Source organism: Eubalaena glacialis, chromosome 9 (genome assembly GCF_028564815.1).
Source record: "Eubalaena glacialis isolate mEubGla1 chromosome 9, mEubGla1.1.hap2.+ XY, whole genome shotgun sequence".
Taxonomy (NCBI): Eukaryota; Metazoa; Chordata; class Mammalia; order Artiodactyla; family Balaenidae; genus Eubalaena; species Eubalaena glacialis.
This window is the reverse complement of record NC_083724.1, coordinates 83,750,443-83,763,070: the sequence shown is the minus strand read 5'-3', so window position 1 is coordinate 83,763,070 and position 12,628 is coordinate 83,750,443. Positions and strand designations below refer to the sequence as shown.

At 34.5% G+C, this 12,628-nt stretch overlaps 1 protein-coding gene across 2 annotated transcripts in view; it reads left to right on the top strand.

The window, feature by feature from the left end:
- UBQLN1 (ubiquilin 1) overlaps positions 1 to 12,189 on the top strand; it is a 49,544-nt gene extending 37,355 nt beyond the window's left edge. Inside the window, exons 7-11 of one of the 2 annotated variants that reach the window (XM_061200529.1) lie at positions 3,902 to 4,044; positions 7,007 to 7,090; positions 8,302 to 8,417; positions 8,671 to 8,839; positions 10,203 to 12,189. In XM_061200529.1, coding sequence (XP_061056512.1) covers positions 3,902 to 4,044; positions 7,007 to 7,090; positions 8,302 to 8,417; positions 8,671 to 8,839; positions 10,203 to 10,355 — 665 coding nt within the window. In that variant the 3' untranslated portion in view covers positions 10,356 to 12,189. The remainder of the gene's footprint in view (positions 1 to 3,901; positions 4,045 to 7,006; positions 7,091 to 8,301; positions 8,418 to 8,670; positions 8,840 to 10,202) is intronic. The other variant, XM_061200530.1, reaches the window with a different exon arrangement.
- The last annotated feature ends 439 nt before the right edge of the window (positions 12,190 to 12,628 follow it).

The following is a 12,628-nucleotide window of genomic DNA, read 5'->3' as shown; positions in this document are numbered from 1 at the left end:
GCAACTTCTTACTCAGATTTTTTATTTAATGGCTTGATACAGTATTTAAGATTTCATGTTAATATTTCCATCAAAGGAAAATAAGAAACAACAAAAACGAATGTACCCTGATGGCTTAACATTAGTATATTTTTTTACTATTATAATGTTTACTCAACTCTTCGAAGTTAGTTAGGTATGCATATATATTCATAAGTACAGCCCATATACCTGAAAGGTGAAATTCGTGACTCTTCTTTTGCCCTGTAAGCGCTCACTCTGGAAGGTGAGGAAATCTTAGAGCAGGGGTCAGCAAATTTTTTCTGCAAAGGGATAATAATACTTTAGGCTTTGCAGGCCAAGAGGCAAAATCAAGAATATCACATTATGAAGGGAATTCCCCAGTGGTCCAGTGGTTAGGACTCCATGTTTTCACTGCCTAGAGCATGGGTTAGATCCCTGGTCAGGGAACTAGGATCCTGCAAGCCACGCGGCGTGGCCAAAAAAAAAAAAAAAAAAAAGAAGAATATTACATTATGAGAGAAAACAAAGTTCCACAAGTTCTTTTATTGATGGAATTAAAAATGTAATAATAATTGGGTATAACATTTTCTTACACATATCCACTAATGATAGGAATGGAATTCTTTTTAGGGATGACATTTTGCTTAATTGATGTTCACAGTGTTTCCTTTTGTCAATTGCAAATCATTTGCAAATGTTCATCTGTTAATACTGATAGGTAATGAGATTTTACTTATTTCATTCAAATGTGTATTCATTCCCCAAATATATTATTATAGTAGCATATTCATCAGTTGGAAAGCATTTATAGGATTCTGTTAGATTCTTTTTGGCTTTTAGCATGTCATGACAGATTAATCACTTCCAGTTGAAGATTAGGTGGTAGTGCCTCAATTATACAATTAAATGAATTTTAAAATGTGGAAATTTCTTTGCACTTGCACTGAGGTCCAAAAAATGCTGTTGGAACAATACTGTGAGCTCAAAACTATCTTTACTGCACATTTGTGGGAATGGAGAACTTGCTGCTTGTTTTAACTTGACAGCACGAGAATGTATAATGCAGCCTGACATTGCCTGTGATTCAAACAATTTCATTTGTTGTCAAAATGACTTAACCACAGTATGAGTTTGGCGTATAAATGCTGTTTTGTCTTGTAATTTTGGGAATTCATTGAGAAACATTACCAAGTCTCTAGCAAAAGATAATTTCCAAAGTCATTTATTGTTTGATAATGGTGGTCGAGTGGTTCAGAAGAGTTTCAGTCTTAGCTCTGAGCTAAAAAAATTGCAGTAAAACTTTACCTGTTTAAACACAAACAAACAAAACCAGAAAACTTGACCTCTGTCAAGCCGTCAAACTGCTGTGTGTTTGGGCAAGTCAGCATATTTCTGACAAAAGTTCATGAAATTGACTATGGCTGAGTTCACAAGAGTGAAGTGAAGTTCATCATTGATACTCTTACCAGTTGAATAACGTGAAAGTTCAAAATATGTTCCAGAGTACCTGCTGATGAATAAGACAGTGATTAACTATAGTCTTTATATGCCTTATAAGCATTTAAATACTTATAAGCATTAAAAATACTTTATAAGCATTATATCTTTGTCCAAGTAATTCTTTTCATACTCCACATGTGTTTTTATCATCATCAGATGTAGCACATCTTAGCAGATTCTACCTCAGGCTGTACCAAACGAGTGTTCTCTCAACTTTGAAAATAGTTTTGCCTGTAGTTAGTCCATGCAGACTGTTTATAAAAACTAATTTTTCAGTTACTTCAAACTTGACATTGACTCCTCAAATACAAGAACTGAGCAGTATCAGTAACATTTGTCAAGAAGCAAGGAATACTACTCAAAATAATTTGCATTTAAAAAAAATTATGTAGTTTCATATTCTGTATAATTTAAAACAATATATTTATTTATTTGGCTGCGCCGGGTCTTAGTTGTGGCACGTGGGATCTTCATTGCCACGTGTGGGATCTTTGTTGCGGCATGTGGGATCTAGTTCCCTGACCAGGGATCGAACCCAGGCCCCCTGCATTGGGAGCACAGAGTCTTAACCACTGGACCACCAGGGAAGTCCCTGCATTGTTTTTTAATTGATTATCGATGTAGAGCCCAATGTCCTTTAACTCTTGAGAAACTGTTTTCCTTGAAAGGCTAATGGTCTTAAGTTTATTTTCTCTGGACACATTTATTTGGCTGCTGCAGTCAAGATTTAAATAACCATGCTAATTAATCACCACTAGTATACTGCTTTCCTTGCTTGGCTAACAAAAGAACCATTTGGGAACGTAACTTTGGTTGCAGCCTTATTTTCATTTTTTATTTTTGTGAAGCAGTTTGGCTATGATGAGATAATTGTATTTTAGATTTTGTATTTTTCTGACTTTACTGTGAGTTGGGAATACTGTGATAAGTGTTGTAGCAGTGTTGAAGTGTATTGTATTTTAGTGTCATTGCATAGTAAATACGGTTTTGCCATCTCATTTGATAAAATAATCCATATTCTTCTGTGCCTTAAAAGCAGGGCATTCATAGTCCAATTCTCCCCTTTTTCTTCTTGTTCTGACATAATTGGTATGCAGTGGTAATGAAAAAAGAAATAACAGCATGCTACAGTGATTTGTATGGCATGAGGTATAACTGACTCACTGTGATTTGTGGTATGCTGAACAGCAGTATAGAGCAGTATGATGGTGCCACGTGGAGCCTCTGTCGAAACTACTCTGCCTTTGTAGTGCAGAGGCAGCTATAGATAATAAATGAGGGAGCATGACTATGTTCCAATAAAATGTTACTTACGGATCTTGCAGTTTGAATTCCATACAGTTTTCAGATTTTATTATTATTTTCAACCATTTAAAGATGTAAAAACCATTTTTAGCTCATGGGCTGTACAAAAACAGGTCATGGGCCATATTTGCCCTGCAGGCTATGTTTATCAGCTATCTTTGAATATCCTTGGACTCTAGGATGTGGGGGGAAGAAACCTAAACTGAAATAACATGAGAGAATAGGAAAAGCAAAAATTATTACAGAAAAAGAGCAGAATTATAATAAACTAGAAAGGTAAGCTGGAAGAGTCAAATGTTTTGAGCCCATTAAACTACACTGGGTGGAATAAGAACAGAAGGGAAATGAAAAAGCTAATCAGTTGTAAGTTTACTTGAGTTTGAGTATATCTAGCCAGCAAGTGAAAATCTGGATATATGTTGAACAAATTAATTAGTTTTCAAAGAATGTTGAATTCACATAAATTTAGCTATAGCTCTCTACAAAAAAAAAAGAATAATAGTAACAAGCATCTACACATTAATTTAATTGTCAAAACCACTCTATCAAGTAGATACTGTTTACCCCATTTTACAGATGGGGAAACTGAAGTATGAAGAAGCTCCCTTAATTTGGGGTTGAATTCATTGAGTGCCAGGATTCAGTGAAAATGGGGTGGAGGCCTGGGCGAGAAGGCTTCCTTCTTTCTTAAGTGGGAACATATATTGAGTGCTGAATATGATTCTAATTAAGCGATCCTGGAGGAAAAGTTGGCTCAGACTTCTTCACTTAATGAGATTTTTTCAATAGTAATTTTTTACCATATCAAATTTTTGCCTTAAATTGATTTTTTAGAACCTAGCCTTTCCATAAGATGTGATCTTCCTGTAAATGCAACCAGAATGTTTAAAGTCCATAAACCCTCCTTTATTGGTATATGTTGGGCATGTAGTTTTGGAGATCTTAGTTTTAAAATTCTTTCTTAGTTCAATTGATAAGTAATATGTGTATTTATCTGCAGTTGCTAAAATTATGCACAGTATATATTGTATTTTAAAACTTTATGTATCTTTTCCTTGATAAAATGTCTTTTTTTTTTTAAACAAACTTTCAGCTAGTATGTTCAACACACCAGGAATGCAGAGCTTGTTGCAACAAATAACTGAAAACCCACAACTTATGCAAAACATGTTGTCTGCCCCCTACATGAGAAGCATGATGCAGTCACTAAGCCAGAACCCTGACCTTGCTGCACAGGTGAGTTTATAATTGTATTATAAAGGACTGAGCACTGTGTATTGAAGTGGCCTAATCAAATAATTGTGATTTTGGCACATTTGTGTGTGCTGCCTTAACACACTAGAAAAGTAGGCAAACTGCATCTCCAATTTTTTGGACAGTTTCTTTACAGTAAATTAATACTTCATAATATAATTAAAACAGCTTCATTTCCGCTGTTCACTCCCTTCAGAAAGAAGTGCAGGTTTAGTTTGTATCTACATATGTTGATATAGGAGATGAATACAAAAGTTTTGAATTGCTCTCCCTTTTGAAGCCTATTATTTAGTGTAAGGTAAATCTTGAAAGTGATTTAGAAGTGTTAATACATTTGATACTTTTATTTATTAGATCACACAGATTCTGAATAATAGTCATGTTCAAAATGGCAGTTATAAAATAGCCTGAAATTGTTTACTGTTGGTGGAGAGAGATTTGTGGGAACAGTATTCTCATTCTTTCCCTTACAGATCTCCGCCCAAAGTTAGTATACTGGTCCTTTATTAAATAATTCATTTTCTAACTTGTTTCTGAACAGACCATAACTAAAAAAAATGAGTGGATCTCAACCCTAGCTTAACATTTAGAATGACTTTGGGAACTTTAAAATTAAAAAAAAAGAAAAATAATATTCTTAGTCCTGTCCTGAGAGATTTTGATATAACTGTATTGAATTTTTTTTTTCCAAGTTCCAAGTTTTTTTTTCCAATCACCAAGTTCCCTAGGTGATTCTGATATACCCATAGGGTTAAGAACCATTGGGCTTGAAAAACCTTGGAGAGTGTGAACTAAACCTTGATCATCTGTGATTTATATTTGCTATTTATTAAAAATGGCTTCCCTTCTGTGGAATGTTGGGAATTTGAAATAGTTTCCTTTATAGTCACTTTCCATTTCCAAAATTTTAAAAGCTTTTAAAGTTAATCACTTTCTTCATTATGTCAAATGAAACAGTTTTTATACTTCTAAAATTTGGAACCATGTTGATTCAAGTATATAGCAGATATCTTTGAGTTGCAATCCTCAGCAACAGCTTCTGTCCTCTTAAAATTTGTAAAATTGGAAATAAAGATATTTTTAGATAAATTTTTTGTATACTTTAAATTTTGTATATTGTAGGTAACGTTTTATGAATATTGTTTTATTCATAAGAAAATTATTAGACTGAGTTATTAGTATTAAATGCTTCAATTTACTGTGATAGTACTTTTGTTTAAAATAAATGGAAAATATGTATGCAGAGTGATCCTATTTGTATGGTTTTAAATGTATATTTAGCTAATTAATAATAAGCATTAAATGTGCGTCTTACTTTAAAATTTTGACTTTAACAAGCACATTCCCGGCCATTAAACTACCAATTTTACATTTATAAAGTGACTTGAGCACTTTTGTATGCTGCTTTTTTACTCTAAAACAAAATGTTGACAAAAGAAAGCTAGATATGAATCGTCCTTTATTATAGACAATTGTTAGAAATGTTTACAATGTACTTTGGTTACCAGCAGATTAAAGTTTGTAGTTTCTCTATTCTGATTTTGATTTTTAGGTATTCAGAAAAGTCTGATTGTAAAAACTGTTGTTATATACAGTCAGGTACGTTAGGAGAAATATCCTAATCAAATGAGATACAATTTTCTGAGAAGGACGCTTGTTCAAATAACATGAATCCTGAAAGATAAATGTGATAACTTTATTGATACATGTTCATAATAAAAAATATTATTTGACTGGAGCCGTTAAAGAAGCAGGTTTGTTGGTCTCAAGTAGGTTTTACTTTATTTACTGTGAACTTATTGGTCACTTTGAAATAAATGCTGTATATCCATAAAACATTGTCTGACTTCTTCCTACTTTAGTTATTTTGTTGAAATTAACTTAATCTACTTTGCAACAATTGATAAACTAAAGGAGGGAGGGAAGAATTCTCTCTACTTCTAGTAGTTAACATATAATTACTCTCAAATATGGTTAATTACTTGAGGGCAAGGATCATCCCCTACCCCCCCAGACTTTGGATGTGGACTGGTAAATAGGCTATCAGTAAATCATTGTTAGTTGACTTTTCATTCCATCTGGGAAAACTGATATAAAAATTTGTCTTTTTTGAAGCTATGAGAATTTACTAGTTTCTGGTTATGTTGATCATGTATTGTAATCTTATTTTCAGGTATACAACATCATGTTAATATTGACCCTGACTTTTTAACTCTTAAGACCCATTTGAAGGTTAGGAGGCATGCCATTTTTCTCATCTGTGGTGGTAGTGAGGTGAAATCCAGAGGCTAATCTTCGTGTTCTCAAATGGATTTACATCTTTTAAGGTCTTTTTAAAGCATTTTAATACTTTATCCCCAGGGATCTATCAGTGCTAGTCCTAGGCTTATATTCACCTAGCAGCTCCATTTCTCTGGCAAGTTGGTTGCTGTTCTGCGGTGTTATTTTTCTGGACCTAATATTACCTGTTTTTCAGGAGGCAGGTAGATACAGCAGTTCCAGATCTGGATTTTCTCTGTGCTTGCCACTTGTGTGTTGAGATGTCTGTGCAAGCCATGTATAGTTTCATGTACTGATGCTTATGTTTATTCTGTCAGTGTAGCAGAAAATATATCTTCATGAATGCCAGTTACTCCCATTTTTCTTTCAAGGGCAAATATTCACCTTTACTCAAGGAAAAGTCAAAGAAATGTTTGCTTTTGTTTTTTAGGATATTGCATGTCATTATCATAATCACCATTCCCATTGAGAGAGAAGATGTCTCGTTTTTGTTTTGTTTTGGCAATCCCTTTTGTGGACAGTATCTTCCCTTTTTTATTCATGTTCTACCTTCCTCCCTATTAAGTGCCAGATTAGGCACTTGGGGGAAGATAGACTAGTAAACAAGGTACATTACTTGTTTCAGATATTTCCAGTTAAAATTGTTTGAACACTTGCCCCATAGATGATGCTGAATAATCCCCTATTTGCTGGAAATCCTCAGCTTCAAGAACAAATGAGACAACAGCTCCCAACTTTCCTCCAACAAGTGAGTAAGAAAAGATGCTAGCTATCTTCGGTAATGATTTGCTTGAAAAAGTTTGGTGATAAACATTTTCCTTGCTTTTCTCTGGCTGATAGCAAAACCTAGAATACAGTCTGCTGTCAATTTGCAGAGAATTCAGCTTGATCTTAATTGAGCCCCATTTCACTGCTGACCTTTTGCTTATATTTTTTAAATACAAATTCTGAGGAAAGGACCATTTGGTTTTTGCTTTTGAGGATTTAGGATTTTGAATGCTTCGTTAATACCATAAACCATTTCCTTTCACTTTACTAACTTTGAAGTGCTTCATTGTCATGTTACACTTTATGGTTTAACTAATCTCGAGTAACAGGAAAGAGCTACCCTATCCTATTTTACATGTTTGATTTCTTTGTAATGTTTCAGGTACTCCAAATTAATAGAATGCCTGTTTTCCAAGGGGTAGATCTCATTCCTCAAACTCGAATTAGCAAGATTAAAATTGTCGGTGTTGTCCTATAAAGAAGGTTTTATTATTAGAAAAGTACTTGAGATGGCCATGGTAATTTTATTATTTAAAAAGAAGAGAAGTCAGTCTTGGCATTTTGAAACTGGTAGTTCTAGGGAGGGCTTTTAAATATTATGCAAATGATCCTCAGGCCTGTAAACCATAATCCAAGGTTAGTGTCCTTGATCTATTTGTAATGATGGAAGCCTATCTTTTTTGGTTAGTCAGGTGGTGTATATTTGGAAGTAGGGAAGCTGAACCGGACACATGTATTAACTTCACCTTTGGAACTATTGTTTTAGAGTGTATCTGACTGGTAAAATTGTTACATCAGCAACAGATAACACCTGGTCAGGAGGAATATGTGGCCTTCACCATTATTACCATGTTATATAAACTGTGCATTTGGAGGTTGTCTCTCAGAAATAATACTTGTATCTGTTGGAAAATGGGGAACAGCTGCGGCTTCCAGAGGAGCTCCTGATTGTCTTTCATTATGAAAAATGGCTTTCATAATGGACTTGGGAGGAGGTCAAGTAACGATTTGCACACTAGATTGCTGTGAAAGAGGAGGTGCTTGTGTTTATTTTGGGAAAGAAATTATGGATTCACAGTGTCTAGGAGTAAGGTGTTAGATTTTCTCAAGAAGCGTAGCAAAGAAAACATTTAAACTTTACCTTCACTGACTTTAATTCCCTCATAACCACTGGTTTTCTTTCTTCCTTAGATGCAGAATCCTGATACGTTATCAGCAATGTCAAACCCTAGAGCAATGCAGGCCTTGTTACAGATTCAGCAGGGTTTACAGACCTTAGCGACTGAAGCCCCCGGCCTCATCCCAGGGTAGGTTTGTTTGGGGAAGATTATGAAAGTGCACAATGGTTTTTTTCTCTGAGAATTTGACTTAATGCCATCCTGCCTTTTTTTGGTTGAGATTGTTTTATTTAAGACAGTATTCAAAGTTAAAAATGGTTATTTTAAGAAGATAACTTGGCTAATACTGTGTTGAAATGTAACTGATTTACCATCAGCTGGCCTGGTCTGGCCTCTTGTTTTGCAGGAGTTTAGGTTTACTAACAATTTACACTTTCTCTAGGTTTACTCCTGGCCTGGGGGCATTAGGAAGCACTGGAGGCTCTTCAGGAACCAGTGGCTCTAATTCTGCATCTGGTGAAAACCCAAGTCCCACAGCAGGAACCACCGAATCTGGACACCAGCAGTTTATCCAACAAATGCTACAGGCTCTTGCTGGAGTGAATCCTCAGGTAATAATTCTTTTCTGCTCTTCTTAATGTTAGAAATTTAGAAATTTCAAGAAAAGAAAAGAAAAGGTGGCCATCTTTTTGGTTTAGCCTGTAATGAAAAGTGCATTCTTAATTATATTGATTCTAAAAAACAGGCATTACAAAAATGGTTAACTTTGGTACTATATTGGAAACGTTACAGTTGAAGGGAAGAAATGCTTTGCCTTAATTTTTGAAAGTTGCCTTTAAAAATGCATTCTTTTTTGCAGTCCCTGTTTGAAAATTATTTGAAGTAGGTTATATTTTATAAAAGTTTGTCAGGGAGGAATAGAAACTTGATTATTCTTAGTATCTCCTGAATTCTATCTAGTCTTTGTACTTTGACGTAAAAGAAATCCTAACTACCTCACCCCACCCACTACTGCCTCCTGTGGTAACTTTTGTTACATATATACACCTCACAGATATGGCTGAAAAATGTGAATGCCTAATATTCTTGCATCTGGAATCATTTATTTACTAAGAATATGCCATTATGATTCCCAGTTCAAACCTATTACAGTAGATTGTCCTTAAACTTCTATGTGGTGAAAATACAGCATAGTTTTCTTATTTTAAGCCTTATTAAATACAATAAAAACAGGTCAGAGTTTTATCTTATAAAGAATTTGTATTCCCGATACCTAGCATAACTTCTGGCTCAGTAAATATTCTTGGAATTAATAAGAAAAAACGATTTCAGGTATTAGGCCAAGTTGTTATCTAAGTTGAACAATCTACAGGCCTCGCCATTATCAGGTTGCCCAGAATTGAGTGATCATTTATGTATTTTTGTCTTATTATCATTTCTGAAAAGGAGGTGCAGCTGAACAGTCAGAAGTGTAGTCTGTGCATGTGAAACTGGAACTCTTTTCTGAAGACTTGATTGGCTGATACAGAAATTAATTCTACATTCTAAGCCTCATTAGAACTTTAGAATTTTATACATGAGGACACTGGCTTTTATAACTACCCAATTGGTCAGTAGCTACAAAATAAATAATCTAATTCTAAACTATTTGCATACATACTTTTTAAAGTTTGCCTATACGTTCATGAGCTTCTTAAGTAATGGTTGAAGTCTATTAAGCTCTTTTTTTTTTTTTTTAAAGCAGAGTTATGTGATCTTTGACATCACTGTTTAGGTATAAATTAGATTGTTTAAAATAAAGTGCTAATTGAACTTTTAAATATGTTGACTATGTTTCTAGAGAGGCCAGTGCTTTTATAGCTCAGTAGTCTAGCATATGTGATTTTAAAAAGCAATTAAAATTTTTAAGATTATTTAGGTGTGACATGGACTGATTTTCCTTAGAGTTTTTGTTTGTTTGTTTTTCTTTAACAGCTACAGAATCCAGAAGTCAGATTTCAGCAGCAACTAGAACAGCTCAGTGCAATGGGATTTTTGAACCGTGAAGCAAACTTGCAAGCGCTAATAGCCACAGGAGGTGATATCAATGCGGCTATTGAAAGGTTACTGGGCTCTCAACCATCATAGCAGCATTTCTGTATCTTGAAAAAATGTAATTTATTTTTGATAACGGCTCTTAAATCTTTAAAATACCCGCTTTATTTCATTTTGACTCTTGGAATTCTGTGCTGTTATAAACAAACCCAATATGATGCATTTTAAGGTGGAGTGCAGTAAGATGTGTGGGTTTCTCTGTGTTTTTGTTTGTTTTTTGTTTTTTCCTGGAACAGTGGGGAATCAATGCTTTTTCATTTAAGGCTACTGCATGCATCAACCACATCTGCATTTATTGTAATTTTTAAAAAACATATCACCTTTTATAGTTGGGTGAACAGATTTTTGTCCTGCATCTGTCCAGTTTATTTGCTTTTTAAACATTAGCCTATGGTAGTAATTTATGTAGAATAAAAGCATTAAAAAGAAGCAAATCATTTGCGCTTTGTAATTTGTGGTACAATATTGCTTATTGTGACTTTGGCATGTATTTTTGCAAACAAAAATGCTGTAAGATTTATACTACTGACAGTTTTTGCTTTATTTGTATACAGACTGTGTATGCACATTTGGGACTGCATTTCTAGAAACATATTGCAATAGATCATCTGAGCAAAAACATCTGTAACCAAAAAAGTGAAGATAAGGAAATACTTTAAAGCTGAGTATTTCCTAATTGTGTAGAATCTTACAGCATCTTTGATACACATCTCAGCAGAAGTACCGGTTAGTCAGGTTTGTTGAAAATATAGTAGAAAAGCTGATTCTGGTTATCTCTTTAAGGACATTTAGTTGTACAGACAAGATGATGTAACATTGTCTCAACATTCACAGATTGACTGTAAATTACCTTAATCTTTGTGCATACTGAAGGAGCACTGTAGTATAACCCAAAAGTGCATTTGCCTAGGACTTCTCAGCTTCTCCCATAGGTAGTTTAACAGGCATTACAATTTGTAATTGAAATGTTGCTTTCACTGAAAGTGTCTTGATGTTTCAGTTATTTTTAATTGCCATATAAAAATAGAACTGTCTTCTGGGTTTATCATTTTTCTTATGCACAGGCAATACATGGATTTAAAATGATTTGTGAGCCACTTGTTTCTGAAGTGTTTTGGTAGTTCTATTAAGAAATAGTTAAATATTGTGCTTTTCAGAGCCTGAGAGAGGGGAATTTTGGGGGTGGGGTGGGGATCTATCCTGGATTGGGCCAGCCTAAATAATACTGGCAACCAAGATTCTGTTAGGATTTCTGTGCATATAGTGTAGTAAAGAAGTATCTTTCAGGGGTGAAAACAAAGAGCCGTTTTAACAATGTTGAGTACATTTGGCTGTTCCACAGCTTTTTTCTTCCCTCCCCAAAGAAATTCTGTTTGCCTAACTCTCAAACTATTGGGGTGGTACATTCCTTTAGGACCAATTAAAACATAACTTTGGGGTCAGTAATATATTTGGCTGACTCTGGTTCAGTATTCTCTTAGGTCATTATATTCTCTCATGTACAGTTAAAGGATGTTAAAGTAACCTAAAGTGAATTCAGACCAGTAAAATCAAGGGAAATACAAGTTGAATTCCATTACTTCTGTAAGTTGCTTGCTATTAAAAAAGGTAAAGAGGCAGGTTGCCCACCATTTCGTGCACTGTTCTGACACTTTCCCCTGGAAAAAAACATGTACAAAGGTCAAGATGGAGGCATGACTAAGAGGAAGTTGTTAAGGATGATATTCATGTGTCTGCTCTCTGCCTTATGCCTCAGTATGGTTTAAAAACTTTTGTACTGGCGAATGGTGGTATACAGTGTGGGATAGTGTCATAACCAATTTGACAATTTATTAATCACAAAATAACAATAAATCTCTAGCTTTTACACTTGTTTGTCTTGCCTTTTTTGTAGAAAGAAAAAGGTGTCTTCAATTTACTTTCTCTAACCATGTCTTTTAAAGACTATTGGAGTTGGTTTACCTGATTTTATTACACTTGAGATTATTTTTCATTAACTTTTTGTTTCCTCAGTTAAAATATGTGCATATATACTATATTGTGTGTTAAAAAGAGAGCCAGCTGGAAAGTCAGGTGGCCTGGGCTTTGCTAGGTCTTTTTGGTACTTGACTAATTTGATTTTTGAGTCAGGGCATCATGATTTCTTCATTGAAAGTGGTGGTAAGGCCTGTGCGGCACACCCAACTGGGTGATCTCTTAAGCACCTTTTAGTTGTTGCCCTGGTGTGATTTTTGTTGTTGTTTGTTTGTTTCTAATATGTTCATCTTAGTTCAGGAGTTCAAAATACTTAAAATTCTCAAAAGCAT